General features: G+C 53.9%; 2 protein-coding genes across 5 annotated transcripts; both read right to left on the bottom strand.

Annotated features, from left to right (window-relative positions):
* Positions 1–3,580: 3,580 nt before the first annotated feature.
* Positions 3,581–20,575, bottom strand: FLOT2 (flotillin 2). 4 transcript variants are annotated; one of them, XM_030295407.1, is made up of 11 exons: positions 20,425–20,575; positions 14,017–14,098; positions 10,979–11,069; positions 7,268–7,391; positions 6,742–6,860; positions 6,511–6,624; positions 6,290–6,409; positions 5,986–6,200; positions 5,393–5,576; positions 4,939–5,088; positions 3,581–4,861 (listed from the first exon to the last, which is right to left on the bottom strand). In XM_030295407.1, exons 1-11 carry the CDS (start codon positions 20,471–20,473, stop codon positions 4,823–4,825), a joined length of 1,287 nt encoding a protein of 428 aa, XP_030151267.1. In that variant the 5' UTR covers positions 20,474–20,575; the 3' UTR covers positions 3,581–4,822. The 4 variants fall into 4 exon arrangements, with proteins under 4 accessions (XP_030151267.1, XP_030151266.1, XP_030151268.1 ...); XM_030295406.1 differs by lacking the exon at positions 10,979–11,069 and adding an exon at positions 8,389–8,479 and having other exon boundaries at positions 20,425–20,573; XM_030295408.1 differs by lacking the exons at positions 14,017–14,098; positions 20,425–20,575 and adding an exon at positions 8,389–8,479 and having other exon boundaries at positions 10,979–11,038.
* Positions 20,576–21,022: 447 nt separating this feature from the next.
* Positions 21,023–25,451, bottom strand: DHRS13 (dehydrogenase/reductase 13). The gene is made up of 5 exons (XM_030295410.1): positions 25,206–25,451; positions 24,990–25,108; positions 23,857–23,980; positions 23,364–23,675; positions 21,023–21,762 (listed from the first exon to the last, which is right to left on the bottom strand). The coding sequence occupies exons 1-5, from the start codon at positions 25,330–25,332 to the stop codon at positions 21,320–21,322; spliced, it is 1,125 nt and encodes a 374-aa protein (XP_030151270.1). The 5' UTR covers positions 25,333–25,451; the 3' UTR covers positions 21,023–21,319.
* Positions 25,452–27,566: the final 2,115 nt, after the last annotated feature.

The following is a 27,566-nucleotide window of genomic DNA, read 5'->3' as shown; positions in this document are numbered from 1 at the left end:
CCAATGGTGACATTTGCAAAAAACTACAGTATAATATCATAACCACAGCCAAATATAGGATGTTGACATTGATAGAGTCTCATTTTATTCGGATTTCCTGTTTCAGCTGTGCTCACTTGTGTGTGTGTCTGTTAAGCTCCATGCAATTTTACCACCTGTATATGCTCATGTATCCACCACCATGGTAAAGTTACGGGAAGATTCCAGCACCAGGGGCCCTAATGTTTATAACCACACCCACTTCTCTTTTGCCACTCCCACTCCTGGGAGCCACTGATCTGTTCTCCATTTCTTTTTTTTTAATTTTTTTTCAACGTTTTTTATTTATTTTTGGGACAGAGAGAGACAGAGCATGAACGGGGGAGGGGCAGAGAGAGAGGGAGACACAGAATCGGAAACAGGCTCCAGGCTCCAAGCCATCAGCCCAGAGCCCGACGCGGGGCTCGAACTCACGGACCGCGAGATCGTGACCTGGCTGAAGTCGGACGCTTAACCGACTGCGCCACCCAGGCGCCCCATGTTCTCCATTTCTAAAATTTTGTCATTTCAAAAACGTCAGACACAGCTCACACCTATTAGGATGTCTACTATAAAAAAAAAAAACAAACAAGTGTTGGCAATGATGTGGAAAAATTGGAACTCTTACACTGTTGGTGGAAATATAAAGTGGTACGGCTGCTGTGGAAAACAGTATAATTCCTCAAAAAATTAAAAGTAGAATTCTCATATGACCCAGAAGAATGGAAAGAAGGATCTTGAGGAGATATTTACACATTCATGTTCATAGCAGCATTATTCACAGTAACCAAAACATGGAAGTAACCCACCCAAGGGTCTATCAATGGATGAATGAATAAACAAAATATGGTATATACATACAATAGAATGTTATTCAGCCTTAAAAAGGAAGGAAATTCTGGGGCACCTGGGCGGCTCAGTCGGTTGAGCGGCCGACTTCGGCTCAGGTCATGATCTCGCGGTCTGTGAGTTCGAGCCCCGTGTCGGGCTCTGTGCTGACGGCTCAGAGCCTGGAGCCTGCTTTGGATTCTGTGTCTCCCTCTCTCTCTCTGTCCCTCTCCCGTTCATGCTGTGTCAAAAATAAATAAACATTTAAAAAAAATTTTTTTTTGAAAAGGAAGGAAATTCTGACCATGGTACAACATGGATGAACTTTGAGGACATTATGCTAAGTGAAAGATGCCAGACACAAAAAGATGACTACTGTATGATTCTACTTACATGAGGTACCCAGGGTAGCCAAATTCATAGAGACAGAAAGTAGGTTGGTAGTTCCTAGGGACTGAGGCAGAGTTATTGTTTAATGGGTACAGAGTTTCAGTTTAACAAAAAGAAAAGAGTTCTGGAGATGCGTGGTGATGGTTGCATAATAGTGTAAATGCACTTAACATCAATGAACTGTATGCTTACAAATGGTTAAGATGCTAAATTTTATGTTATGTGTATTTTACCACGACTACAAATAAAAGTTACATAAGTGAAATCAACATGTAACATTTTGGGATTGGTTCTTTCGGTTTAGTGTAATCCCTGGAGATTAATATGTCTTTTAATAAATATTCTTTTTTTTAAAATTAAAACCTTTTTCCCGGGGCGCCTGGGTGGCTCAGTCAGTTAGGCATCTGACTCTTGATTTCGGCTCAGGTCATGATCTCATGGTTTGTGAGTTTGAGCCCTGCATCAAGCTCTGTGCTGACAGTGGGGAGCCTGCTTGAGATTCTCTCTACTCTCCCTCTCTGCCCCTCCCCTTGTCATGTTCTCTCTCTCAAAATAAAAAAACAAATTTTTTTTTCCTTCTGGTATTTATTATTTAAAGTTTGTATTTATTTATTTTGAAAGAGAGAGAGAGCAGGGGAGGAGCAGAGAGAGTGAGAGAGAGAATCCCAAGCAAGCTCCCTGCTGTCAGTGCACAGCCTGATGCAATGCTTGAACTCACGAAGTGAGATCATGACTTGAGCTGAAATCAAGAGTCAGACACTTAACTGACTGAGCCACCCAGGCTCCCCTATTTATTTTTTAAAGTAAACTCTAGGGGCGCCTGGGTGGCTCAGTCAGTTAAGTGGCCGACTTCGGCTCAGGTCATGATCTCGCGGTCCGTGAGTTCGAGCCCCGCATCGGGCTCTGTGCTGACGGCTCAGAGCCTGGAGCCTGTTTCAGATTCTGTGTCTCCCTCTCTCTGACCCTCCCCCATTCATGCTCTGTCTCTGTCTCAAAAATAAATAAACATTAAAAAAAAAAATTAAAAATAAATAAATAAATAAAGTAAACTCCAGGACTCCTGGGTAGCTTAGTTGGTTAAGTGTCCAACTTTGGCTCAGGTCATGATCTGATCTTACAGTTCATGAGCTTGAGCCCTGCGTCAGGCTCTGCACTAACTGCTCAGTCTGGAGCCTACTTCAGATTCTGTGTCTTTCTCTCTGCCCCTCACCTGCTGTGTTCTCTTTCTCTCATAAATAAACATTTGAAAAAAAAGTTTGCTTACCCTAAAGTCCTGGAGATATTGTTATTTTCTACACATTTATTATCCTACTTTACACATTTAGATCTGCAGTCCATCTGGAACTGATTTTGTGTACAATGTGAGGTTCAGGGTCAAGAACCACTTTTTTCCCCTCCCACAGATATCTAGTATCTTTTATTGAAAAGACTGTCCTTTCCCATAGCTCTGAATTGCCACTTCTGTCACAAAACACATGTGGGTCTAGGGATGCCTAGATGACTGTCAGTTAAGCGTCTGACTCTTGATGTTGGCTCAGGTCATGATCTCACAATTCGTGAGTTTGAGCCCTGCATCAGGCTCTGTGCTGACAGTGCAGAGCCTGCTTGGGATTCACTCTCTCTGCCCCTTCCTTGCTCATGCACACTCTCTCTCAAAATAAATTAAAAGAAAAAAAGAAGGGGCGCCTGGGTGGCTCAGTCGGTTAAGCGTCCGACTTCGGCTCAGGTCATGATCTCACGGTCCGTGAGTTCGAGCCCCGTGTCGGGCTCTGTGCTGACGGCTCAGAGCCTGGAGCCTGTTTCAGATTCTGTGTCTCCCTCTCTCTCTGACCCTCCCCTGTTCATGCTCTGTCTCTCTCTGTCTCAAAAATAAATAAACGTTAAAAAAAAAAAAGAAAAAAAAAGAAAAAGAAAAATACTAAAGCCCAGAGAGATAAAGATAGTTGCTCAAGATCACACAGGTGGTAACAATAGAGCTAAAACTTAAACCCACGCAGTCTGATTCCAGAGTTCACGTTCTTAACGCCTGAGAAACGGGCTCCAGTACTGAGTGAGGCTCAGGATGGACACAGTGGGGAGATGAGCCCGGCAGCCCCTTCCATCTTCTGCCTGCAATGGAGCCAGGTCTCCCAAGGCTCAGATCTGGACACAGCACCTGGGCCAATGGCCACCCTGCCCCAGGATGCTGCTGGGGGGCAAGGCCAGTGTGCTGATGCCCTCCAGTGGCTACCATGGGGAAGAACAGACAAAGTGTAACCGTGAGGCTGAATGGGCATATGGGCAGGGGACCTGGTTAGTTCTTGCTTCCTAGTCTCCACTCTCACAGAAGAGACGATACAGGGCATAGGCATAACAGATCTTTATTTTACCAGAAGGGACAGGCAATGGGGCAGTGCAGCATCCAAGCCCCAGACCAGACATGCAGCATCCACATGCAGGAACAGCTACACAGGCTGGGGCAGAGCCAGAAGTGGGACACTGGGACCTCTGGACACCCACAGCATCCCTGCCAGGATGCTTGGGCCCGGGCTCTTCTGTCTCCACTAGAGCAAGAAGACAGAGGACTGGGCTGCTTCCCCATGGCTGGAACCCTATCACTCTGGCCAGAAGGAAAGATGGCACGGGGGATATGATGGAGTCTGGCCAGTCTACAGCACTCAACTCTGTATAGGGTTGGCACAGCCCTGCCCACTGGAAGGGCCTGGCCCGATACCCAGGACAGCACAGCCCTAGCAGGAAGACGGTCTACACACCTTCTAGTCCCCAGTGGGGCTAGACCCTGATCCCAAAAGAGTTTAGCAGAGTTGGGACCAAGCCCCACTCCACCTAGTAGGGACATGTCCATGAAGGGGACTTCCCTGAGCACAAGCAGGGGCCTCCTAAGGCAGTAGTAAACTGAGGGAGCTGCTATAGACAGGAGGCCTTGCCTCTGCCCCTGGGTAGAGAGAGAGAGGTTAAGGTAGGAGAGCAGGCCTGGGGCTGGGGGAGGCTGAAGTAGGGCAGTGCCCGGCTAGGCCGAGGGGGTCTGGAGCGGGTGAGGCTGGGGACTTCTGGGGTCGGGTTTAGGGCTGGGAAGACCAAGCCAAGAGAAGGGAGGGTGGCCATCCTACCCAGACCCTCCGCACCCATGCCGAATTTTGGCAAGGGCCACGGGGAGGATGGACAGATGCACAGAGAACTTCAAGGCACCAGGATTCTGAGGAGCAGCAGGGCTACTGCCCCCCGAGACAGACAGTGATTATAATACACGTCTTTAGCTTAAACTACATGATGTGTGTAGAGGGTGGGAGCAGAGAGGGACAGAAAAAGACAGACAAAGGAGGAGACGTACAGGGAGAGGAGGGTGGAAGAGACCAACGAGATGAATGTGGCAGTGAAAGTGAAGGTGTGGGGGGAGGAGAGGAAGGAGACAGCTAGAGACAGGACAGAAGGGAAGACAGCCACAGAAGGCCTGAACACGCAGCACTTCTGGTCCCTACAAAATAAGGCACCAGAGTCAGTAGCGTTCCCGTTGTCGCTGTGGTAGGAAAACGGGTGCTGGAGGGAGAGGCGGGCGGCTGCTGACGGGTGTAGGTCTTTGGGAGCCTCACGCCTGTGCGCCGGTGGCCTTCTTGATCAGGGGTATCTGCAAGGAAGGGAGGCGCCATGAGGCCTCGGCTCTGAGGCCCGTGACTGCCCCACCCGCAGGCGGCCAGCACTCACCTTAGAGAGGTCCATGCCTGTGAGGGCGTGCACAGAGGCCGGCAGCTCGGCCAGCAGTCGGTTTACCTCCGATGTCACTTTGCTGTTGTCCCCACTGAGGACCACAATCTCATCGACTTTGGTCAGCGGGGCGGCGATTTTGGCAGCAATCTAGGTGGGGGAGGTGGGGGGAGGGCTCGGTTTGGTGCACTCTGTCCTCCTGCCCTGCCCCGTCCAGCATCTCCCCTTCCTTTCTCCACCTCGCCTAAACCCCACCCCAGCTTGGGTGGCTCTTATTTGCAAGCCACGGTCAGTGAGACCCAGTGGGCCAGGGATGGGCCTGTGCCTGTTGCAGGGTTCCTGCCCCCCCCCTCCCCCCCCCCGCCGAGCGCTCTCACATTTAATGTTTCTAGCCAGCCCGTTGCTGTGTTCCTGACAAGGCCCAGCCGGATCCACCCCGGGGCAAAGGCCTCACCTGGGGCAGGGCCTCCAGCACCAAGGCCATCTTGGCTGCATCCCCATATTTCTGGTAGGCCTCAGCCTTGAGCTTCATCCGCTCAGCTTCTGCCTTGCCCATCGCCTCGATGACTGCTGCCTCCGCCTCCCCGATTTTGCGGATCTTCTCAGCCTCCGCCTGTGCTAAGAGGACCTGCTTCACCCTGCAGGAGTTCAGGCCAGGCAGCATCAGTGCGAAGTGCCAGGGGCCCCTCAAGCCTTGCCTGGGGGCCAGCAAACCCTCAAGCCCTCTGCTCTGCCGGGTGTCAGGGGTTGGGGACCTAAGGAGGGAGGTGCCTTCTTCAGGCTCTGGCAGAGAGAGGCCACCAGCTGCCAGATGCAAATGGGAGAGACTAGCCAGGGACTGGCCAGGATGCCCGCTGTGCCAAGTACCATACTGGGCCCTCAAGTCTCCTTTATCTAGTTCAGCCTTCCCAACAGCAATCCCACTGGGAAGGCGGCACACCCCCACCTCAGTCAGCAGGTGCTGGGAGAGACGGCTTCCACGCTGGGGCTGGAGAGGTGGGTGGGAGAGGGGCCTGACTAGTCCCCCCCTCAGCCAGGGGCGCTCACTTTTCACCCTCGGCGATCTGCTGTATGCGGTGGGCCTCAGCCTCGGCAGGACAGCGCACTGTGGCAATGAGCTCCTTATCTGTGCGCAGGATCTCCTGTGCCTCCACTGCGATCTGCTTCTTGCGCTGTACAACCTCAATCTCAATCTCTTCCTGCCGGATCTTCTGCTGCTCACGGGCTCCTTGCAGCTCATAGGCCAGCTGGGCCTCGGCTGTCTGCGGCAGGAAGAAGGGCAGCACGTCAGAGGCTGGCTGCCAGATCCCGAGCCCTGAGCCCCAACCTGGGATGCCCTATGGCTCCTTACCTTGATGTTGACCTCCTCACTGAAAGCTGACTTTTGTAGCTCGAAGGCTCGCTTGGAGTCGGCGATCTTGGTGTCTGCCATGAACTTCACATCCAGCATCTCCTTCTTGCACTCGGCTTCCTGGCAGCAGGAGGGGCAGGTGCTGAGGGTTCCCTCAACCTACCATGGTCCCATCCCCCCGAGATCCCTGGCCCTGGGGGCAGGAAGGAAAGCCCACGTACCCGGATGCCTGCGTCTCGCTCGGCCTCGGCCACCCCAATGTCGGCATCTCTCTGTACCACGGCAGTCTGTGTCTTGCCCAAGGAGCTTAGATAGTCCACTTTGTCATACACGTCCTGGGAGGGAAGGGGGAGTCATCCTTGGGAAGAGTCATAGGTACAGAGGTGCCCCTCCTGCCAACACCCCCCTCCCAGGGGGACGTGGGGGGCTGCAGCCTTCCTATCGCACTGCACCTTGATGGTGAAGCTGAGGATCTCGATGCCCATGCGGCCGACATCAGGGGCCGCCACCTCCCGCACCAGCTTGGCAAACTGATCCCGGTCCTGATAAATCTGCTCCACGGTGAGGGTCCCTGGGAACAGAGGGATCATGGGCTGGTTCCCTGGGGGCCCAGCCCACCGCAGAAGGGACGAGGCATACAAGCAGCAGTCTGACTGCATGCCCACGTAGTGCAGTCTGAGCTGGGTCTTCCCGGGGTTTCTTCTTCACAGTATTTAACACTGAGCCTCCTCTTGCAGAGTCCAGGCTGGATGAGGAAAAGTGTCTCAAGCAACACCAGGAGCCTGGCCAGACTGGCGGCCCCTCACCTCCCCATCCCAATGCCCTCTCCCTCAAGTCACCGGAAGTTGGGAAAAGAAACCTTGGTGGGACTGACAGACCTCCCTGCCCTGCCCCACGCCCCTCCCTGGCCCTGGCTTGGAGAGCCTGTGAGGTTCCTCAAAGACAGCAGAGGGGTCCCTGGGAGGGGCAGGGCCTTACCAAGGATGGAGCGCAGGTGTCCCTCCAGGGTCTGCAGGACGACGTTCTTGATGTCCTGCACGTTCTTGCCCAGAAACTGCTCGCAGGCCACTGCCAGGAGCTCCTTCTCCGTCATGATCTTCACCTGCCAGTAGTCACAGAGGCGCCTGAACCAGGCTGGAGGGGGGCAGATGGAGTCCCCAGACCCAGAGATGTGGAGGATGGTGGCTGTGCCCCTCCCCTCTTTTCTCAGACCCGGAGGCCTAGGGGCCAGGAGGGGACAGAGTCTGTCTGAGGCCTCTGGTGGGGAGAGCACACATGGAATTCTTACACTGACAATTTTTATCTTCACTGGCAGCCTCGGGCCCTGACACGGCCTCTCTGCTGGGCATTTGGGGCTCATCTCCCCACCCTCAGCCCACTCACTATTCCCTCGTTAGCCAATTCCTCCCATGCAGTCTCCCCACAGGTGGGAGACCTGCAGGCTGAGGAGCAGAGAGGGCAAAAAGGAAAATGAGTGATAGGGACACAGATACACAGACTAGGGAAGAGAGCCTGGACAGGGCAGGAGACAGGTCCAGGGGGATGCCACCGAGGGTGGGTATCCACCTGCCTTTCATACCCGAGGTATTAAGCCAACCACCCCTCACCAGGAGCCTATAGCATGGTTGCACCTTGCTGCCCTGTGACGTTGAGAACTGGACTGGAGCAGGAAGCCCCTCACCCTGGCCCCGAGCTGGGAACATAAAGCAGCCTCCGACAACTCCTCTGCCTCACGTGGCCTCCCCTCTGGTCCCCTTTAGCCCCCTCCCCAGGGAACAGGGAAGGCCTGGATTCTGGGGCGTGGCACTTCCAACACCTGCAAAGAATGGGGTGGGGTTAGTGAGCCAGGAGCCCTCAGCGCTGGTTCTGTCTCTTGCGAGCCCGCTGAGGAGAGAAGGGGTGTCTGTTAGTCCTACTGAGTGGCCAAGAGGCCGAGTGAGCACATTCCAGTGACGATGACCCTCTCTTGGAAGGGGGGCAGGGGAAGGGGCACTGGAGGGAGACTGCCCCTGGCTGCCGTCCTCTCCTCCTCCCCCCAAACCCCGGCACAGGGACGAGGCAGCTCAACGGACATGCGTGGGGCTGCTGAGTTACTATACCTGGGCGACACCCGTCACAGTTAAAGCTACCCCCTCGGCCGTCTCTACGTCCTCGCAGCGGGGCTGCAACGTCATAATCTCTAGGGAAATCCTGCCAAGAAATGCAAAACAGGGGCATGGGTCTGGGGGCCCAGGGCCTGGGGTGTGGGGAGAGTCCAATACCTCACTGCTCCGACTGGGACAGGCCAGGGGTCCTGCTGCAGAGGGTGGGGTGGGCGCTTTGAGGGGTTGTAGTCAGGAGTCTGTGGGGAGATGGGTGGGAAGGCAGAGCAGCGTGGGTGCGGGTGGCTCCGGGGGAAGCAGTGTAAGTGTTCTGCCCACGGCACACATGTCTGCTCAGATGAGCCTGGCCTGCAGAGTAGGGAAAGGAAGTAGAGCAGTGGTTGTGGGCGGTCTGGGCCAGTGCGGAGAGTCCAGGTGTAGCTGTGTAGCTGTGTGTGTGTGTGTGTCCTGGGAAAAACACGTAAGCGCTGGTACTCCGGGCTGGGCTGTGTGGGTCATCCACGGGTGCCATCTGAATGTCCCCCCAGAGGCCTTCACCTGTCCTCAAGGCACCCCGGGAGGCTGCCCAGAGAGCCCTGCCTACTAGCCTGGCGTACTAGGAGTATGCCCGCTGCTGGGCCGAGACAGAGGTGACCCTGCGTCTGCGCCTGGCCAGGGGAGTCCTGCCCGGTCCCTCCACCTGGCAACAGGCTGGACTTGAAGCCTACCCTCTGGGGTTGGGCCCAGGTGGCTCAAGTGGGGAACCGGGGCTGAGGTCACACGAGGGCATCCTGGCCCAGACAATCTCCAGGGTCCACATCACCCAGCTTAAAAGGGACATAGGTATCTGCAGTTGTCTCAAGTCAGTAGCAGTTTGGAGGCAGAGCGGGGTTTCTTTAGCCAAGGGTGTCGAGGGAGGCTGGGACCCTACTGGTTCCACACAAAGTGCTCTGAGTTTCTCAGGCCTCCGTGCCGAAGCCTGCCTGCACATGGCTACAAGGAGTGGGTAAGGTGGGGACAGTCCCCTTCCCCGTTAGAGCCGGCAGACTGGGTGAGGAAGGGAGAGGTGGTGCGGGGTTGTGCCTGAGAAGCCAGAAGGGCAATTTCCAGCAAGGTAAGGGGATTGGTAAGATGATGTTTGGGCCCTTCCGGTCTGGGCGCCCAGCATGCAGGCTCTGAGGGGGCAGGGGCTTTCTGATGCTCACCGCAGTGCCTGGAACTGGGAAGGTGCTCAACAGGGAGCTGCTGAGGGAAGCAATGAAGATGACCACCTGCATATTACAAAGAAAGCGCTGGGAGTTACCGAACACCCTGGCTCAGGAATGGGTTTCATTGGCTACAGCTGCATGGCAGTGAAGAGCGAGACATCGGGCCACTTGCTTTTCAGAGTGAGACTGGGGAGCACCTGGGTGGCTCAGTTGGTTGGGCGGTCAGCTCTTGGATTTCGGCTCAGGTCACGATCTCACAGTTGGTGGGATCCAGCCCTGTGTTGGGCTCTGCACTGATAGCGTGGAGCCTGCTTAGGATTCTCTTTTTCCCCTCTCTCTGCCCCTCCTCTGCTTGCTCTCTCACATTCTCTCAAAATAAATAAATGGACTTGGGGTGCCTGGATGGCTCAGTCGGTTGAGCGTCTGACTTTGGCTCAGGTCATGATCTCTCAGTTCCTAAGTTCGAGCCCCGCATTGGGCTCTGTGCTGACAGCTCGGAGCCTGGAGCCTGCTTCTGATTCTGTGCCTCCCTCTCTCTCTGCCCCTCCCCCACTCATGCTCTGTCTGTCTCTCTCTCTCAAAAATAAATATTAAAAAATTTTTTTAAATAAAATAAATGAACTTTAAAAATACCACACACCCATGTGCGTACACACACACACACACACACACACACACACACACACCGGATTAATAAAAAAAGCTTAGGTTTTTCTAGCACTTCTTTTCCAAAAATCTCAAAAAGCCCTCATGTTGTTTTACTTGCCTTTCCAATATCCCTACAGAACACGTAGAGGACATGATTCCCCTACTTCGCACAAAGGGAAACTAAAATCTTAGTGACAAGAGATTTTCTCAAAGCCTTCTCAACAAAAATTAGGAGCAGGGAATGGCCAAGGCTCATTTTGCTGATGCCTGGCAAGGAGGTCGGAGGAGCCTGACGAACAGAACTTTTCATGGGACCCATTTTCTGGCCTTGTGAGAAGGAGGGCTAGGGCTCGACACTGGGGTGTCAGCATGGACGGGAGGCTGGCAACGGGCTCTGCAGGACCTGGAGTGGTTGGGACTGAACCCTTCCTGTCCAGACAGCCGAGTTCTGGCACACAGGGGCCTGTGTCTCCTGCCTCAACTTACCCCTTGGCATCCAAGGACATTCACTAGCGGACCTGGGAGGGGTTCCAGAATCCCTTGCTCTTTCCCCACTAGCAGCCCCAGTCAGTGAGGGCAAGGGAACTGGGGATCTCTAGGGGTCCATCCTGGCACCCACGGCAGCACAGGTGGGAACAGAGGGGAGGGAGGCACACTTTCGGAGGGGAGTCCATCTGGCTCCTGCCTGCCAGGCCCCGCTGGGCAGGAAGAGAGAAGGTTAGACACAGAGGAGGAAGCAGGTGGGTTATTACCTGTGCAACCCCTGTTACGAATAGCGGGACCCCCTCCGACGTCTCAATATTCTCACAGCGACACAGGATGGTCATAACCTCCAGAGACAGTCTGAGGAGCAGCCAGGGGGAGGGAGAGGTAGGGAAAGGAAGGGGTAGGAGGGGACACAGCAAACACACACAGTGGTTACCAGACAAGCAACGATGCCGGATGCCTGGGGCAGGGCGGGGTTGCTCTTAGTACTTTAGCCCTCTACTGCCAGCTCAGCCTAGGGTTGTAGGGGGACAGAGGAAGGCCCCTTGCTGGCCTGAGGCCTCTGGGTCTCTTTTCCCATACCCCTCTAAGGAGGAGCGGCTGGGCTGGGGAAAAAGCCTACCACCTGAGGTCGGGAGGCCTGTGCACAGGGCACCTGGGTTGCCCACCACCTCACTTTCCCAGGAAACTCCTGGCAGACTCCTGGCAGGAGAGTCTGGGAGACTTAGTGTCAGCTCTACTCTCCAAACACAGGCAAACCTGTGTTTCCAGAAATTGGACAGAAGAGGCCACTCTGGGGATTAACGAACCACAGCAAATACCAAATCCTGCTTGGGTTTGTGTTACATATCACTAAGTAGGCAATTTAGGGCCAGGAAAGCCCAAAGAAAACCTTGGATTTTCTGATTTGGGGGGCTAGGTGTCAAGGAAGGCTGGAGGAGAAAGGATGTCCCTCCCACAATATTCACAGGGACAACTGGGAGGTGACGGGGTAATTCACTTTGGGATTTCCAAAGTTGGGCAGAGGCAAAGAGAGTCACGGCAAAGAAAATGAAGCGTCTTGAAGCTGTTTAGGCCACCCTAGCTGGGCCTCCCTCGCGCAGCACGTGTGTGCGAGTGAGCGCAGGGTGGCAGGCCAGGCAGAAGCCGGGATGCTGACAGTGTGGACAGTTTCCTCCAACCAGAAGAAGGGAGGACAGTGGCAGAAGCTGAAGGAGCAGAGGCAGGCGGACTGGGGGATGGGGGTGGGGGATGGGAGCCCCGTCTCACCCAGCACAGTGCCAGCCCGGGGGGCTCTGGCCGTGCAGGTGTGGAAAGGTTGCCTTCATCGGAGCCCCTGATACTGGCACTCCTTGGCCTGAGAGGACTCAGATAGGAACCCACTAAGCTCTCTTCTGGGGAAGGAGGAGAGAGGGAGATAGGAGAGAGGGAGGGAAGGAGGGAAGGAAGGAGGGAAGACAGGAGGCTGCAGCTCAGATGCCAGAGGTGGAGGATTCACTCAGGTAAGGGAGAGAGCTGCCACATCAGGGCCTCAGGACAGCACAGGATGTGGCGGCAAAGCACAGCAGGCAGGGTTTCATCGAGCCTGGCGAAGAACGGCTGACAACGGAGGTGGGGGACCTGGAGGGCGGTGTGCGGAAAGTATCTCGAAGGGGAGGCTAGAATCCAGGCTGGGTTAGAAGCCTCTACTCTGACCTGAGGGGCTCTTCCTGCCGGCCTAGGGAAATAGAAGTCCCAGCTTGTAGAGACGTCCTTCAGGTAGGCTAGGGGTCGGGGAAGGGACTGCCCCTGGACACAGAGCCCAGGAAGGGGCGGGCTCCAGGCTTAGACCACCCAGCAAGTGGCACCGGAGGGAGAATGCTAAGCCTGGGTGTGTGAGGTCAGTTTCCCAGGATGATGTACAAGGCCCTCCACTCCTTACTTCCAAACGTACTGTCAGAGAAGCTTGGCTCTCCTCTCCTGGGGCTCTGCTGCCTGGAGCAAAAAGCAGGAGGGGGTGCTAAGAACGTAGAGAAAGGGCTGCAGGCGTGTCACCCTAGCAGTGGATGCCTGCGCGGGACAAGTCTCTGGGTAAAGTTGCAAACTCTCCAGGACTGGCTGTACCGCAGTGTCTGGACGACTTACTCGGTCATCCCAGGACTGCAAGGCATGTGGGGTGGGGTGACAGTACCTCTGGAGAGGGCACCCCATGGCTTTCGACAGGCCACTGGCCCACTCAGGAGGGCCTCGTGTCCTCCTGAGAAGAAGTTGTGATCAGTACTGGTTATACTCTTGGACACTTTTGGCCTTGAGCCAGGAGAGTCCCCCAGGATTCCTCAACTCGGGCCGAACAAAGTGAGGGGAGAGCAGAGGGGGTTACGGGAAATCAGTGAAGTTAAAAAGGTGACCTGCTTCCCCATGGCCCTGACCCTGGCCAACACCCTCAGTCCCCCTGGAGTCTCAAGCATAGAGCTCGGCGCAGCCACGGAGGGCCTCTCTCTGCTGACTGGGGGGGCTGGGCCAGAGGGGGATTTCCACCGCAATCGCTGCTGTTTTCCCTCCGGGGTGGCCATCACTTCCCCTCCCTGTTGCGTGGGTCCTGGCCTGGAAGGATCTGGGCATAGTCAGGAAGGGGGTGACGGTGGAAAAGTGGCTGGCACACCTCTTCTCCTTGTGGGTAGGCAGTGAGGGAGCCAGGAGAGGCCCAGGCCAAGTCTGGTCCCGCTGAGGGTTCTGGGGGAGCCCCAGGGAGAGCCGGATGGTGGGCCCTCTGGGGGGCTGCAATGTCCCTTCCTCTGGTGAGTCTTTCCAGACTGACTGAGGAGGTCCAGACCTGTTTTGCCCAGCACGGCACCAGTTCCTTAGATCCCCACCCCCTGTCGGTAAGCTGCGGCTATCATGGAGCCCTTCACAATGTGCATCCGTCATTCTCTGCCCTTTAGCCCTGCCTACACTGTCCAGGCCTGCACGGGTGAGGGCGTGTGTGGGTCTCTTCAGCCCTTCCTCTCCACAGGGAATAGGGCTGCAAGAATAACTGAGTTAGGCTCAGGGAGTCAGGATTCTGCTTGGGCATGACCCTGGATTCTCTGGGACAGAAGTGACGTCTCCAGTGGAAAAAGCATACCCACTAAGGAGAAGGTGCCCGCAGACAGACCCCCTGTGTCCCTTTGCAACCCATCTCACCTGCTTCTTAGAAGGCCCCCAGCATGGGAATGTGGCAAGGGAGGATGCTCTAGCTGACCGGGGGGGTGAAGCGGGGAAGGCTGGAAACCCTTTTCTCCCTTGCCCACCAGGATGCCAGGTTCCCCAGCCCCCGGGCCCTTACCTCTGAGTGTCGGAGATACACCACCAGGCCCAGGCCCAGCCGCCAAACACGTACTGTTTATAGTCAGAACCACAACAGCCCCCTGGAGAGCAAAGCAAACCACTGCTGGTCAGTCAGTTCTTGGGTTTGTCTACCCCCCATCCCTCCAACAGCAACTCTGGGCCTTTACTCACTCTGACAGTTGACAAACCCCACTGTTGGGTGCTGAGCTTACACAGAAATGAGAGACAGACAGGGATGCCTGGGTGGCTCCGTCGGTTAAGCCTCTGATTTCAGCTCAGATCATGATCTTGCAATTCGTGAGTTCCAGCCCTGCATTGGGCTCTGTGCTGACAGCTCAGAGTCTGGAGCCTGCTTTTCCCTCTCTCTCTCTGCCCTTCCCCCAACTGCTCTCGATCTCTCCCCAAAATAAATAAACATTAAAAATTTTTAAATAAAAAAAAAAAAAGGGAGACAGACAATTTGGTAGACAACGTGCATAGAAAGAAGGCTATCCAATGAGTGGTTCCGCATGTAAGTACTTTCAGAGAACAGAAGTCGGTGGGCAGGAGTGAGCAGGAAAAGCTTCATCTTTCATTTAACCATTCATTCAACAAACAAGTAGACTGTTTCTGTGCTAGGAATAAAGAGATGAAGATACAATTCCTATCTTTTTTTTTAAATTTATAATTCCTATCTTTTTTTAATGTTAATTTATTTTTGAGAGAGAGACAGAGCACGACTGGGGGAGGGGCAGAGAAGGAGACACAGAATCCGAAGCATGCTCCAGGCTCTGAGCTGTCGGCACAGAGCCCGACGTGGGGCTTGAACTCATGAACCGTGAGATCATGACCTGAGCTGAAGTTGGATGCTTAACCGACTGAGCCACCCAGGCGCCCCTACAATTTCTACCTTGAAGGAGGTGGGAACTTTTCCTGAGATAATTGTAATACCATGTACCAGGGAGTGTGCAGAACAAGAAGGGGTGCAGGGCACACGGGGGGCGGGGGGGCACTGGGAGGCTGAAGGGAAGGAGGTGTCTTGGAGCCAAGATGGGATCCTTGCTCATGCCCAGCAGACACATCTCAGTAAGGTTGGTTCTCTACTTCCAGGGCTTCAGAGTGACTGTGTACTTCTTATGGGAGTGAATGGGGAAGGCAAGGCCTCAAAACAAAGGCCAAACTGTGGTACCAGTGGCAGAAGTGGAGACAAAGAGAAAAGGCCTGAAAAGGAAGTGGTTCGTTCTTATGGGGCACCTGAGTGGCTCGGTTGGTTAAGCGTCAGACTTTGGCTCAGGTCATGATCTCACAGTTCATGGGTTTGAGCCTCGTGTCAGGCTCTGTGCTGACCGCCTGAAGCCTGCTTCAGATTCTGTGTCTCATTCTCTCTCTGCCCCTCCCCCGCTTGTATTCTGTCTCTCTCTGTCTCTCAAAAATAAACAAATGTAAAAAAAAAAATTTTTTTTAAGGAAGTGGTTCCTGAAAACTATATCTACTAAACAGAATGTTGAATCGGGCCCCAACTCGGATCCAGCTGTAGACATGTCCAGCATGCTGGCATAATGTCTATGCAGAAGTGAGAAGAACCAATTCCTGAAATTCTTGTTGTGAACTGATAATACCAAAATTATTCACCGAGTTCAAGAAAACTTTAGTAAAAGCTAGAGGGGCAGTTTCCTTGCAGTGCAGAAAAATGTGCAGGAAACAGATGATTCAAAGGAAATGGGATTTGGGAAAAAGTCAGTGGTTGTCATCATTTCTGTATTCACAGACTTCAGTTTCCAGGAAAGCCTTAGGGTGTGTGCCTCCAAAGGTCAAGGGTCAGGGGTAGTTTCATGTAGCTGGGTTACAGTGTCTCTGAGGACCCACAGAAGGGTACAAGCAGGGTAGAGGGGCAGAGGCCAGATCATAGAGTGTCTCACGTATCAGGCCAAAGAGCTGGGTGTATGTGTGTGTGTGTGTGTGTGTGTGTGATGGCGGGGGGCGGGGGGGGCGGGTGGTCACACAAGGATTTAAGGTGAGGAGCAACAAAATTACATTTACCTTTTAGAAACACCACTTTGCACAAGGTGGAAGAAGGGGGCGGGGTGGCCAAGGAGATTGGGTAGAAGCCTCTTGCAATGACTTAGGCAAGACATGGTGGCTGATGTCATGGAGTAACTTCTAGAGCAGTCTTGTCCAAGAGAACTGAGAGGGTGGAAATGTTCTATGGCTGCACTGTGCAATATGGCAGCCACTAGCCACATGTGCTTACTGAGGACTGGAAATGTGGCTGGTACAACCGAGGAACTGAATTTCTAATAAAAAAATTTTTTTTAAAGTTTATTTATTTTCAGAGAGAGAATGCGCATACACATGGGAGAGGGGAAGAAAGAGAGGGAGAGAGAATCCCAAGCAGAGTCCGCTCTGTCAGCAGAGAGCCGGACTCAGGGCACGATCTCATGAATCGCAAGATCACAACCCAAGCCGAAATCAAGAGTTGGACATCTAACTGACTGAACCACCCAGGCTCTCCTCTGATTTAATTTAAGTGGCTATTGGCTACCACATGGGTGCACCTCCAGAGTACAGGTTTGAGTGGGTGGTGAAGTCAACAACGGAACCAGAGACAACACAGAGAACAGGGAACTGGAGACAAGTTTTGGACAGGTGGAGGCGAAGGACAAAGACCTCACTAGTGCAGAAATCCTGTCACCTTAAAGAACTGGTGTCCGAGACTGCTCCCCAAGAGCCAACCCAGTTTCCTGGGCCTGCCTCTGTGCACAGTGTGCAAGGAGCCGAGCCAGAAGTCCAGGGAGTAAGGCGCAGCCCCGCAGTGTGAGTAGGGGTGGAAAGAGGCCTGTTTCTCTGGAGGGGAAATAACTGTCCACAAGGCTGTTGCTCAAGGGAAGCTAGCGTAGGCTTCTCTGCTCTGGGGGGTGGGGTAAGGGAGGCCTCTAAGGACAAGCAGTCAACCTGAAACCTAAGCCATCTTGGGATCTGGAGAAACTGAAAGGGTCAAAAAATCACAGCTTGTTTCACTTTGGGCCTGGTGAGGGCTGGGGCCTCCAGCGGGTTCCAGGGCACTTCTCACTGTGCTGGGGGTGGAAGTGGTAGAGGTGGGGTGGGATCGCGTGGGGGAAGGGGGTGTCCACCCTATACCTTTAACTTATTCTTTGACCTTGAGAGCAGGCTGCCACAGCCGAAGCTGGGCCTTGGCCAAGGGCAACATGGCCAAGTTCCCAGGGGTAGCAACAACAGGAAGCGCTCGTACTGCCAGTCTGCCCCACCCCCAGCAGCTTCCTGCCCTGAAAGGCATCTCCCTCCCAGATTCCTGGTCACACTGAGCCTGAGCACCACGCCCAAGAGAGGACACTCAGGTGCCCCTTCCTTGACATCCCTAGCTTTCACTCTCTTCACACCTGGAAGTTTCTTCTAATTTTATCTCACTTTTTCTAACTCAACTTACTTGCCTTTGCCCTGTCCGTATCCAAGCTGAAGAATTACACGCCAACCTCTGTTCCATTCTTAGCCCCTCCAGACCCAGTCTATCCCTCTACCTTCTCAGGAATATTCTGCTCCCTTCCTGCCTCTCTTCTACCTTCTTCCCACTTCTCCAGAAGACCATACTCTACAAGGGGGAGTTAGTCTCTTTTGAGCCACAGCCCCTGTTAGTAGTCCAGCAATGCAGGAATGTTGATGAATGCATAAAATACATAAGAAACAATTATATTGAAAGTTTATTATTTATTTGTCAAATAATTTTGTCAAATAAAAATTTATTTGTCAAATAAAATAATTTATCAAATTATTTATTAATTTAATAATTATTAAAACCACCAAATGTGTGACATGTAATACATAGTAATAGGTGTGAAATAGTAACACATTAAATAATAAAATCTAGTGGTTAATAACTAGCTAAACTTCAAGTACTGATGAGCGTAAATATATATATATATATATATATATATATATTTTAAATCTAAGTTAACATAGGGGCGCCTGGATGGCTTGGTCGGTTAAGTGTCCGACTTCGGCTCAGGTCATGATCTCACGGTCTGTGAGTTCGAGCCCCACGTCGGGCTCTGTGTTGACAGCTCAGAGCCTGGAGCCTGTTTCAGATTCTGTGTCTCCCTCTCTCTCTGCTCCTCCCCTGTTCATGCTCTGTCTCTCTCTCAAAAATAAAAAAACGTTAAAAAAAAATTAAAAAAAAATCTAAGTTAACATATAGTGTAGTAATGGTTTCAGGAGTAGAATTTAGGGATGCTAAAACTACTCACTTTTTAAAGAAATTTTATTTAAATCCAAGTTGGTTAACATGCAGTGTAGTGATGGTTTCAGAAGCAGAATTCAGTGAGAGCATAAATGACTTCAAAGGTACCTGCTACAATGGCAGTATGGTAGGAAAATACCTGCTAATGTTAACATGGATTGTGGCTGACATTTATAATCCGAAGAAAGGCTAACTTTCAATTAAGATTAGTGACAAGGTCGGGAGCATGTCTTTCCCCCATCCAAACGCACAGACCTCTAAATTCTACCCACGGACCCCAGGTTAAGAACCTCTGACCTAGTGTAGAGATGAGAGAAAGATGTATGGTGTTTGGATTCCCCCTTTAAAATTGCTAAAAGGAGAGAGAGAGAGAGAGACAAAAAGGTTTGATATTACAGAATGAAGAAGGGAGGTTAGACAACCAGGAAAAATCCTCCAGCCTTTTCAGGTGCAGAAGATGACCAGGAGATTTAACGGCATCCTTCTCAAATTGGGCTGAATGTGATGCCTCCAGACCTAGATAGATGCAGGCTTAAGTAACCAGGTGGGGGGCAGGGCTGGGAGTGGTTGCTCTGCCCTGCTCTGCTGGGAGTTCTGTGAGGGAGAGCTGCATCTCTATCCGTCTGATCGGCTCAAATCCCCAGGTTCTGTTATCCTGAGCCTTATCCCTCCCTCTTCTCTCCTACCCTTCCTTGACTACAGCGCCCTCAATTCTCGGCACGGCCTCCGCTCCCTCCTAAAACAGGGGAGGGAGGCCACTGCATTGGCCTCTGGCCAGAGGACCAGATTTCCGTCAAGTGGAAGGTACAGAGCAGCCTAACTCAGGTGCTCCTCTCACCCCTTAGTCTCTCCACAGGGACAGGATTAGAGCTTTTGTCTCCTCAGCTCAGGGTCTGGACTTCCAGAAAGAAAAGTCTACAAGAGAAAGTGCCATGCAGATTTTCGGGTTCTAAACGTCTTCTTTAGGACTGGGGTCTGGGAGACAGGTGCAAGTCTGGCCTCAGTGCTCTCTGGGGGTCTCCCTCCTAAATCCCAAGGCCACCTCTGGTCTTGTCTGCTCTTCCCTACAAGAGTAGGAGGGTCCTGATCAGGGAGGGCCGGGATTTCCTGTCCCAGTGGAGAGACTGATTTTGAGATCCAAACCGAGCCAGAGGCCATGTTCTGGGGTAAAAGTTCCCAGTGGATTCATCACACCTCCCCAAGGGGCAGCTACAAACCTTGGTCTAACTCACCCTCTTCTACCCACTTCTGTAGCCAGCCCTAACAACTCTGCACACAGGCTGGAAATTGACATTGATAGTAGGAAGTAAGACCTGAAGGATTCCTGCAGCCACAGGCCTCCAAGCTGTCAGGAAACCACCCTTCCCAGCACCTGTGAGCCAGCCAGGGTTTGCACAAACTGGTGGCTTGAAAGGCTTCAGCCTCTCAAGATACCCAAATACACAATTTAAAAAGCAGCCTTAAGGCAAAGATACCTCTCCCTTCCCCAGCACAGCAGTCAAGCCCCACCTAAGCTCCCAGAAATTCTGGAGTCTGTAGCATTTTGCAACCGCGGCGACACAGCCCAGAACCCGGTTTCTCAACCTGTAGAGGCCGCACCCGCATCTCCGGGGAAGGGCAGTGCCAGTAAACCCCAGCAAGCCCTAACCCGCTCAGAATTAACGGGAACAAAAGGATCCCCGTCCCAGGGCCCCATCCCCAGGCAGGCACCTGCCCTCCAAAGCCTCGAGACCCACCCCAAGGGCCGGGCCCTGGAATCCAGCCAAACCGCTACGTTCTGGGAACCACGGGTCCCCTCCCCACGGCCTCAGTTCGGGACCCCCTAGGCCACAGTGGAGTAGAGGGGAGGAGACCGTGCCCAAGGAGGAGGCGGAGACAGGAGGGAATAAACACGGGAAAACACGCAGTGGGAGGGAGAGTCTCGAGGGCTCGGAACACCGCAAGTGTGAGAATGGGGGTCCCCTCCTGTAAGGTTCTCGGGCCCAACACCCGCGCCCCCACCTTCCGCACTGCCCTCCGCCCTCTGAGCCCCTCCCCGGCCTAGCCCGTCCCCGCTAGCTCCCCAGCCCCGCACCCACCCCGCGCCCCCTCTTCACCCACCTTCGCGGGCACAGCCCGCGTCCCAACCCTCTCCGCCCCGGCGCCCCAGACCCAACCCCCTCGCCGCCCTCTCACCTGAAACCACCAGCGCCTCGTTGGGCCCCACGGTGTGGCAATTGCCCATGGCGCCGGTGGGACGGAGGGCCCGCGGGGAACGCAGAGACCTGTACGGCACGGCCCGCACCACCCGCACCGCCGGCCGCGCCCAGCCTATCCCGCCACCCCCAGCGGCCGCCCGCGCGCCCGCCCGCGCCCCTCCGCGGTCGCAGCCCCACCGGAAGTGTAGCGGCGGAGGGCGGGGCCGGCGGGCGAGAGGCGGCAGTCAACGCGCTTCATTTCCCAAGGCCCAGCTCCACAGCGCCCGGGAAGGCGCGCCCCCCCCCCTCCCCCCCGGCCGGCTGCATAACGACCGCCCGGCCCTGCCTCACCTCCCCTCACCCACCTTACCGCCGGGGGCCCTGGAGTCCCGCCGCTCCTGCTCTTACCCGCGGGGAGACCTTGGGCGAGTCCCTTACCAATGCAGCCCAATCCCGCCTCTGCAAATGGGGGTCACTTAACTACCTGGCTACGTGGTTGCAACGGGCCCAAGTTCAGTAAATCTCCGTGTTGGCAGTGCATCAAATCACAACCCCCCACGTCCTCATCCAGAGCCTATCAGCATCATCCAGAGTGGTGACCAGAAACAGGGAATTCAAATTCTTGAGAAGCAATGTCTGGCACATTAACCACGCCCCCACCCTCTCCTCTCAATCTGCGATTATTGTTATTCTCAGGAAGAAATCATCGCCCATGATTTCCTTCCACCAGGAAAAGAGCCGCTCAGAAGAACACAACTTGAAGCTCCAGAAAGGAACCATGGGGGTAGAACCTGCAAACCCCTCAGTGCCCAAGGCGTGGCCTGGCATGCAGTTCAGCTTTTCAAGGGTCACCAAGTGCCATGGAAAGCACCCCAGCCTGGGGATTAGGAGATTTAGGGCTCAGGTTCAGTTTTAACCTGAATTCGGTGTGTGACCTTAGACAAGTCTGGTGAATTGTGAGGGATGGGATGGGGTTCAGAAACTGTGGGCTCCTCAGAGAGGGGGCTGCTCCGGGAAGATGGGGTCCCTGGGTCCTCAGGCTGGGGGTCTTCATCAGGTTCGGCATCCTGGCCAGGCCCAAGCCCTGCCAGCCTTTTACTGGCCTCCCACAGCCGGTGGGCCGCACGATCATCCCGGGCGGCTGGGGGCACCTCCTCTACATGGCAATTGGCAAAATATCTCCCACTGAGAGGTTCAATGCCCTCCTGTAGAGCGCAGTACAGGGGTGTCTGGGCACCCCCTCTTGGCGTCCGCAGCACCAGCCAAGCCAGTGGGCGCAGAAGTGGGCTCAGCCATCCAGGAACGTGGCGCAGGAATAGCTCTGAGTTCACAGGCCCTGTGGACGGGAAGAAAGGCAGAAGTGGGTGAGGACCCAGGAGAAGAGCAGTAAGAATGAGGCTACAAGGGAGTGGGGAATGGAGTCCAGTTCCAGGGAAACCAGGAGAGTATTTGGTGGGCATTCAGGGCCCCCATAGGGTGACCTCACTCATTTCAACAGCAAGCTTCCTCCTCTCCATCTAAACTCCTGTACCTCCTCATGCCCCAGTTTCTTCATGCTGTGTCCCCTGCCTGAGGAGACATCTTTTTTCCTAGCTCAAGTCCCGCTCCTTTGTTTAGCCAGCAAACATATATTAACTAACACCTATGGTAGGCCAGCCACTGTTTTGGACATTAGAGATGTGGAGTGTAATAAAAGCTTGATAAATGTTAGTTGTGATTATTACTGTCACTATTATAATTACTAGTGAGCCTTAGGCAAAGACCATCTAAAATGTAGTATGGTAGGGGTTTCCGGGTGGCTTAGTTGGTTGAGTGTCCAACTCTTGATTTTGGCCATGATCCCAGGGTCGTGGCATCAAGCCCTGCATCAGGCTCTGTGCCGAGCGTGGAGCCTACTTAAGATTCTCTCCCTTTCTCCCTCTGCCCCTCTCCCCTGCTCGTACGCTCTCTCTGAAAAAATAAAAAATAAAATAAAATGCAGTATGGTAAAATGCGTAGGACAGATCTTGTTATCCTGTGATCTGTTCTGTAAGGCAGAGATGGGTTTTATTCATCAGTTACGTCACTCAGACTAAAAGCTGAAATGCTTACAGTGGACTTCTAGACCCTGGATGACCCAGCCCATCTCTATACCTCATCTCTTGTCACTCTCCTCCTCTCACTTTGTTCCAGCCACATGGGGCTTCTTGTTCTTTCTCAAGCATACCAGGCACTTCTGCCTCAGGGCCTTTGCACTTGCTATCAGTCTGTTCTTTATACTCTTCTCCCCCGAAAGCCACATGGTTGGTTCATCTCCTTCAGGCCTCTACTCAAATGTCACCTTTTCAGTGATACCTCTTCCTTGCCTGCCGCAGAAAAAGCAGCACCTCCTGTCATTTCATATCCCCATCACTGTGCTTTATCTTTCCCATGGCACTTTATCATCACCTGTCATTGTAAATATTTATTTATTAGCAGTCTCCCCCTCCCCAAACTAGAATGTAAATTCTACAAGGAAAGGGTCTTTGTTTTAAGTTCACTGCTCTATTCCCAGCACCAAGATTAATGCCTGGTACATAGTAGGTACTCAGTAAATGCTTTTTGAACGAATGAATAATTATTAGCTATCATCATCATCATCATCATCATCATCATCATCACCATCATCGTATGCTGAGTTCAGTCATATGGATGGGTTCTTGGGGTGAGAACCTGGGTTTTATTCATTGCCATACCCTACCCAGGAGTCAGCATCCAAATTAGTGGTGTGAGAGGAAGAACCCAGACAAGGAGAGCCTCCTTCCAAGATCAGCAAGGAACAGGTCTCTCCTTGTACCGTGCTTCCTTCCTGTTCTGAGCTTCTGTGGCTCAATGAGAGGCTGAGGGAGCACACGATGGGTTGAGGACGGGAGAGGGGGAATCAAAGCAAAGCAGAGCAGTCAGAAAGCCAGGCCTTACCTGGGTGGGCCGCATAGCAGGTGACACCAGTACCCTCAAGCTGAGTGGCGAGCTCCCTGGCAAATAACACGTTGGCCAGCTTACTGTCGGCATATGCCCGCAGCTCCTGCTGCCAGCCCACCACTGGGCGGTCCAGGCGTGTGAAGTCAAGGTGCCCTCGCCGGTGGGCGGCTGAGGATACCACCACCACGCGACTGGGGGCGCACGTCTTCAGCCGCGGCAGCAGTAGATGTGTCAGCAAGAAGGGGCCAATGTGGTTCACTCGCAGCAGCAGGTTAAATGGCTCGTGGGTCCGGCCACAGGAACTGATCCCTGGGGCGGGGGCTAGATATGAGCAACTGCTCCAGAGGGATCCCCGAAGGCCTCAGTGTCCCCATTTGTGAGACAGCGGTAGGGGGCACCCTTTCCATACATCCACTGCCCCTTGGTAAGGCCTGGCTGGAGGGGACGGTTGCCCACCCTCTGCCCCCCTGCAGGACCTGCTGCCCCTCACCGGCATTGTGGATGAGGATGTCCAGCCGTGGCTCAGAGCTCAGGAAGGCAGTAGCAAAGGCCCGCACGGAGGCCAGACTGGCCAAGTCCAAGGCCATGAAGATGACCTCATTGTTCCCACTCTCCTGTGGGGCAGCAAGGGCTGGGCTTGTCACCAGGCACCTCTCTCCTCTTCCCTCTCCCCAGGTACCAAATTGTGAGAGTCCACCCCCTACTTTTACTAAGATCTGCCCCTGTGCCTTAGAATGTAGTGGACGAGTATGCGGACTCTGGATGCAAATTTTGACTTTGCCTTTTATTAGAGTGTGACATTAACCTCTCTGGGGCTCAGGTTTCTACCTGAATAATGGGAATAATGTAATACCTATTTCATGGGAGTTGTGAGGATTCAATGAGTTAATATAATGTAAAACGCTTAGAACAGTGCCTGGCACCCAGTCAGCACTGTGTAGGTAGTTCTTGCCGTTATTATTATCATTCCCTCTTCCCATTATTGCTTATCCTAAAATCTGCAACAGACTTCTCATTGGTCTCCCCTCATCCACTCCTGTCCTCTCCAGTCCAGGCTCCAATAGCCACCGAGGGTTTCATTTCAAAATGCTATTCTGACAGTCCATACCCTACTGAGTCCACACCCTGCTATTCTGACAGATCCAATGCTTCACTGTATCTCCACTGCTCATCCTATAAAATCCGAGCTCCTCAATAGGATCTAGAAGTGCCTCCAGAACCTAGCCCTGGCTCAGGGGCTCCAGCCTCTTCATTTTGCCTCTTTTCTTCCATATTTCGTTCTCCATACAGACTCAATAAATCTTTTCTTTCAGTTTTTTCCCCCCTAAATCAAATCAGCTCTCTTGCCTCAGGGCCTTTGCATATGCTGTTCCCTCTGCTGTTCCCTTCCCTACTGTCTTTCATTAGTGTAACTCTTACCGATCCTTAAACATCTTAGGAAGAGCAATTACTTCCTTCAAAAAGCCCACCTCCTAGCTTTCTCGTCTGGTGTCCCTTCCCTGTGTGGCCAGAGCACCAGCAGACCCTCTTTTCTGCACTTAACGACCAGAGTTGAGGAAGCCGCTCTGTTCACCCCCTCCGTGTCCGGGTGTGTTCGTTTGTTGCTCACCCTCTCCCCCTCACCTGGCGGAGGTCGAAGGCCGCCGCCTCACCACGTTCCCGGCTCCGGCAGGCCAGCACCACGCGCGCTCCCCGGCGCGCCAGCTCCAGCGCCGTCATCTTCCCGATGCCGCTGTTGGCGCCTGCGGTGGGCGGGCGGTAGCTGAGCCGAGGCGGACGGGCCGCTGACCCCGCCGCCCGGCCTCCCCGCCACCAGCGCGCCCGGCCTCCGGCACTCACCCGTGACCACAGCCGTGCGGCCGCGCAGGCTGGCTATGCCACCGCAGGGCGGGGCCTTCACGAGGTTGTAATAGACAAGCACGTAGGCGCCCAGCAGCAACCCCGCGCCCAGCAGCAGCGCCTCCATGCCGGCCGCGCCTCCGGGCTCCCGCACAGGCCCCGCACCACCCTGGATCGGAGCCCGTCCGGCGGCTGCCGAACCGCCTCGCACCGGCTCGAGCCTCCCAGAAGGCGGAGGCAGAGGCGGAGGCGGGTGGGAGGCAGGGCAGGGGTGTGTGTGCGTGCGTGGGAGCGTGGGCCGTGCGAGCGCCCCCTAGGCATGCGTCTACGTCCTCTGGGTGTGTGCTTGTGGAACACCTAGGTGCGCGTGTGCTTTGGGGCCCTGGCAGCGCCCTCTAGGTGTGTGCCTGCGTGAGCTCCTTCCCGATGTGTGATCGTGTGCAGGGGCACCCTGGCTATGTACATGAATCCACCCACTCTGAGCGTGTGAATGACTCTGTGAGTGTGTAATGTGCCCACGGGCTCTGGGATTGCCCCTCAGGTTGTGTGTGTGCCTCTGGATCCTCTGTGTGTGAGCTCCTTGTGGGTGTGTACTTGCAGGCCCAGGAAGTACCCTGTAGGTGTGTACCTTTTACGTGTTTGTGCCCATGTGGGCCAAGAGCCCCTCCAGGTGTGTTCATGCCTCTGTAGTCTCTGCCAGTGTGTGCACTTGAATGAACATCTACGTGTCTGTCCTTTGTGCACATGCCCCTTAGCTGAGGACTTGCTGGAGGGGCTCACAAGGTGTGTGTGTGTGTGTGTGTGTGTGTGTGGGCCCTCTGGGTGTCATCTGTGCGAAGCAGAGTCCTTCCCTTCTGGAGGGATGTGTGCACATGAATGCTGTTATGTCTGAGAGAGAGTCCAGCCCTGGATGCCTTGCCCTCCCTCCATAAACAAGTCCTACAATTCCTTATCCTCATTTCCAGATCTCAGCTTCTAGAATGCTTCCTTATTCTTCCTATAGAGGCCAGAGAGATGGCACAGTGGCCAGGGTGGCACCACCCATCCAGGGCTGTTAGGAGTCACTCCTTAATTAGCTGTATCTCCGTGCCTCTGCCGCCCATCCCCTCCATTTCCGACGGGAAGCAAGAAGAGACTGAAATGTAACATGTTACCTGACCTCCAGGAGAAAATTTCTCTGGGATGGTCCTCACAGGTGGTAGAAATAGGTAAAGAAGCTCCCTGATTCAATGGAGGAAGAGACTCTGACAGCACGGTGGGTGGTGACAGCTTAGGGAGGCACAGATGAGGGTATTCCTGGCCAGGACAAGGACTTGCCTGAGAAAACCATTACAACTTAGCACCCACTGTTTCACACGTGTGGTGTGCCCCATGGTACGGTCAGCCTTGGAGACACTGAGCGGAACAATAGGTTTCTGCCCTTGGAGAGTTCAAGAGGCCCATCAGGGCAGGGGGAGCAGAGTGGTGGAGACAAAGCAAGGCAGGTAGGTGGAAGCCAGGGACAGACCTCCGATTCCAGGGGGAAGTTTTCTACTTGGCTGCACTAGGGATTCGGGGTTCAGTTGCAGATGCTGTAGGAAGAGGCTGGGAATGGAATATTAATGGAAAAAATGGATGCATACTCCATCCTCAAGGCAAAGTCGTGACCTGCTAACCGGTACCAATTCCTTGAACCCTTGCGGGACAGACACACAGGCGATCCCTGTGTCCTGCCTTCAGGAAAAACGTCCTGGATAGTTTCTCACGTCAGGTCCGAGAGGAGGAAAAGGATGGGAGCTAGGTTCGATGGGAGGGTTCCCAGGACTTTAGGATTAAGGTAGTGCAGTAGTCATCTTCCGATGAGAAGCTGCAATTGTAGGGAAGTTATTATGCTTGGTAGTCACGTGAGTTGCGGCTCGACTGGGTCTAGGGATCGGATCTCTCCTTTTGCTTCATGATGCTCCCCAGGGACGTTTGAGTTGACAACCTGCTCCACACTAGATTCTAAGCTCCAAGAAGCTGGGGCCGTATCTGTCCTGTTGATTGCTCACATCAAGTTCCCTAGCCCAACCCCCAAGTCCTAGCAAAGGCCATGCACAGAGGAGGGAACTCGAGTGATACTCGAACAAGTAATTGCTGCCTGCCCAGCTAAGGCTGACAGGGAAAGGATAAAAACCAGGTGCAGACTCCTCCTAGAGGAGATGATCGTATCCTATCAAATACGATAGCAAACAACTGCAATCGGAGGCAGCCGGAACTCCCGAGGCTAAAGCTTTTAGACCAGAATGCAGACGTCTCCCGACAGGTCCTGTTTTAGTATCTTGGTTTTGGAGTCAACAGGAGCAGGGACCTGCACACACTTGGATTCTTGCAGTATGTGGT

The sequence above is a fragment of the Lynx canadensis genome, chromosome E1 (genome assembly GCF_007474595.2).
Source record: "Lynx canadensis isolate LIC74 chromosome E1, mLynCan4.pri.v2, whole genome shotgun sequence".
NCBI classification, from domain to species: Eukaryota; Metazoa; Chordata; class Mammalia; order Carnivora; family Felidae; genus Lynx; species Lynx canadensis.
This window is presented reverse-complemented; position numbering and strand designations above follow the sequence as displayed.

Coding starts and splice junctions, on each gene's coding strand:
- FLOT2 (XM_030295407.1), bottom strand. CDS start 20,473: ATGGGCAATTGCCACACCGTGGGGCCCAACGAGGCGCTGGTGGTTTCA. Junction 7,392..10,978: donor TCGTAACAGGGGTTGCACAG/GTAATAACCCAC, acceptor GACTACTGGCAG/GTGAAGATCATGACGGAGAA. Junction 5,089..5,392: donor TGCTGGAGGCCCTGCCCCAG/GTGAGGCCTTTG, acceptor TCCCCCACCTAG/ATTGCTGCCAAAATCGCCGC.
- DHRS13 (XM_030295410.1), bottom strand. CDS start 25,332: ATGGAGGCGCTGCTGCTGGGCGCGGGGTTGCTGCTGGGCGCCTACGTG. Junction 23,981..24,989: donor CGGCCTTCGACCTCCGCCAG/GTGAGGGGGAGA, acceptor GCTGCCCCACAG/GAGAGTGGGAACAATGAGGT. Junction 21,763..23,363: donor CTGCTATGCGGCCCACCCAG/GTAAGGCCTGGC, acceptor TCCCGTCCACAG/GGCCTGTGAACTCAGAGCTA.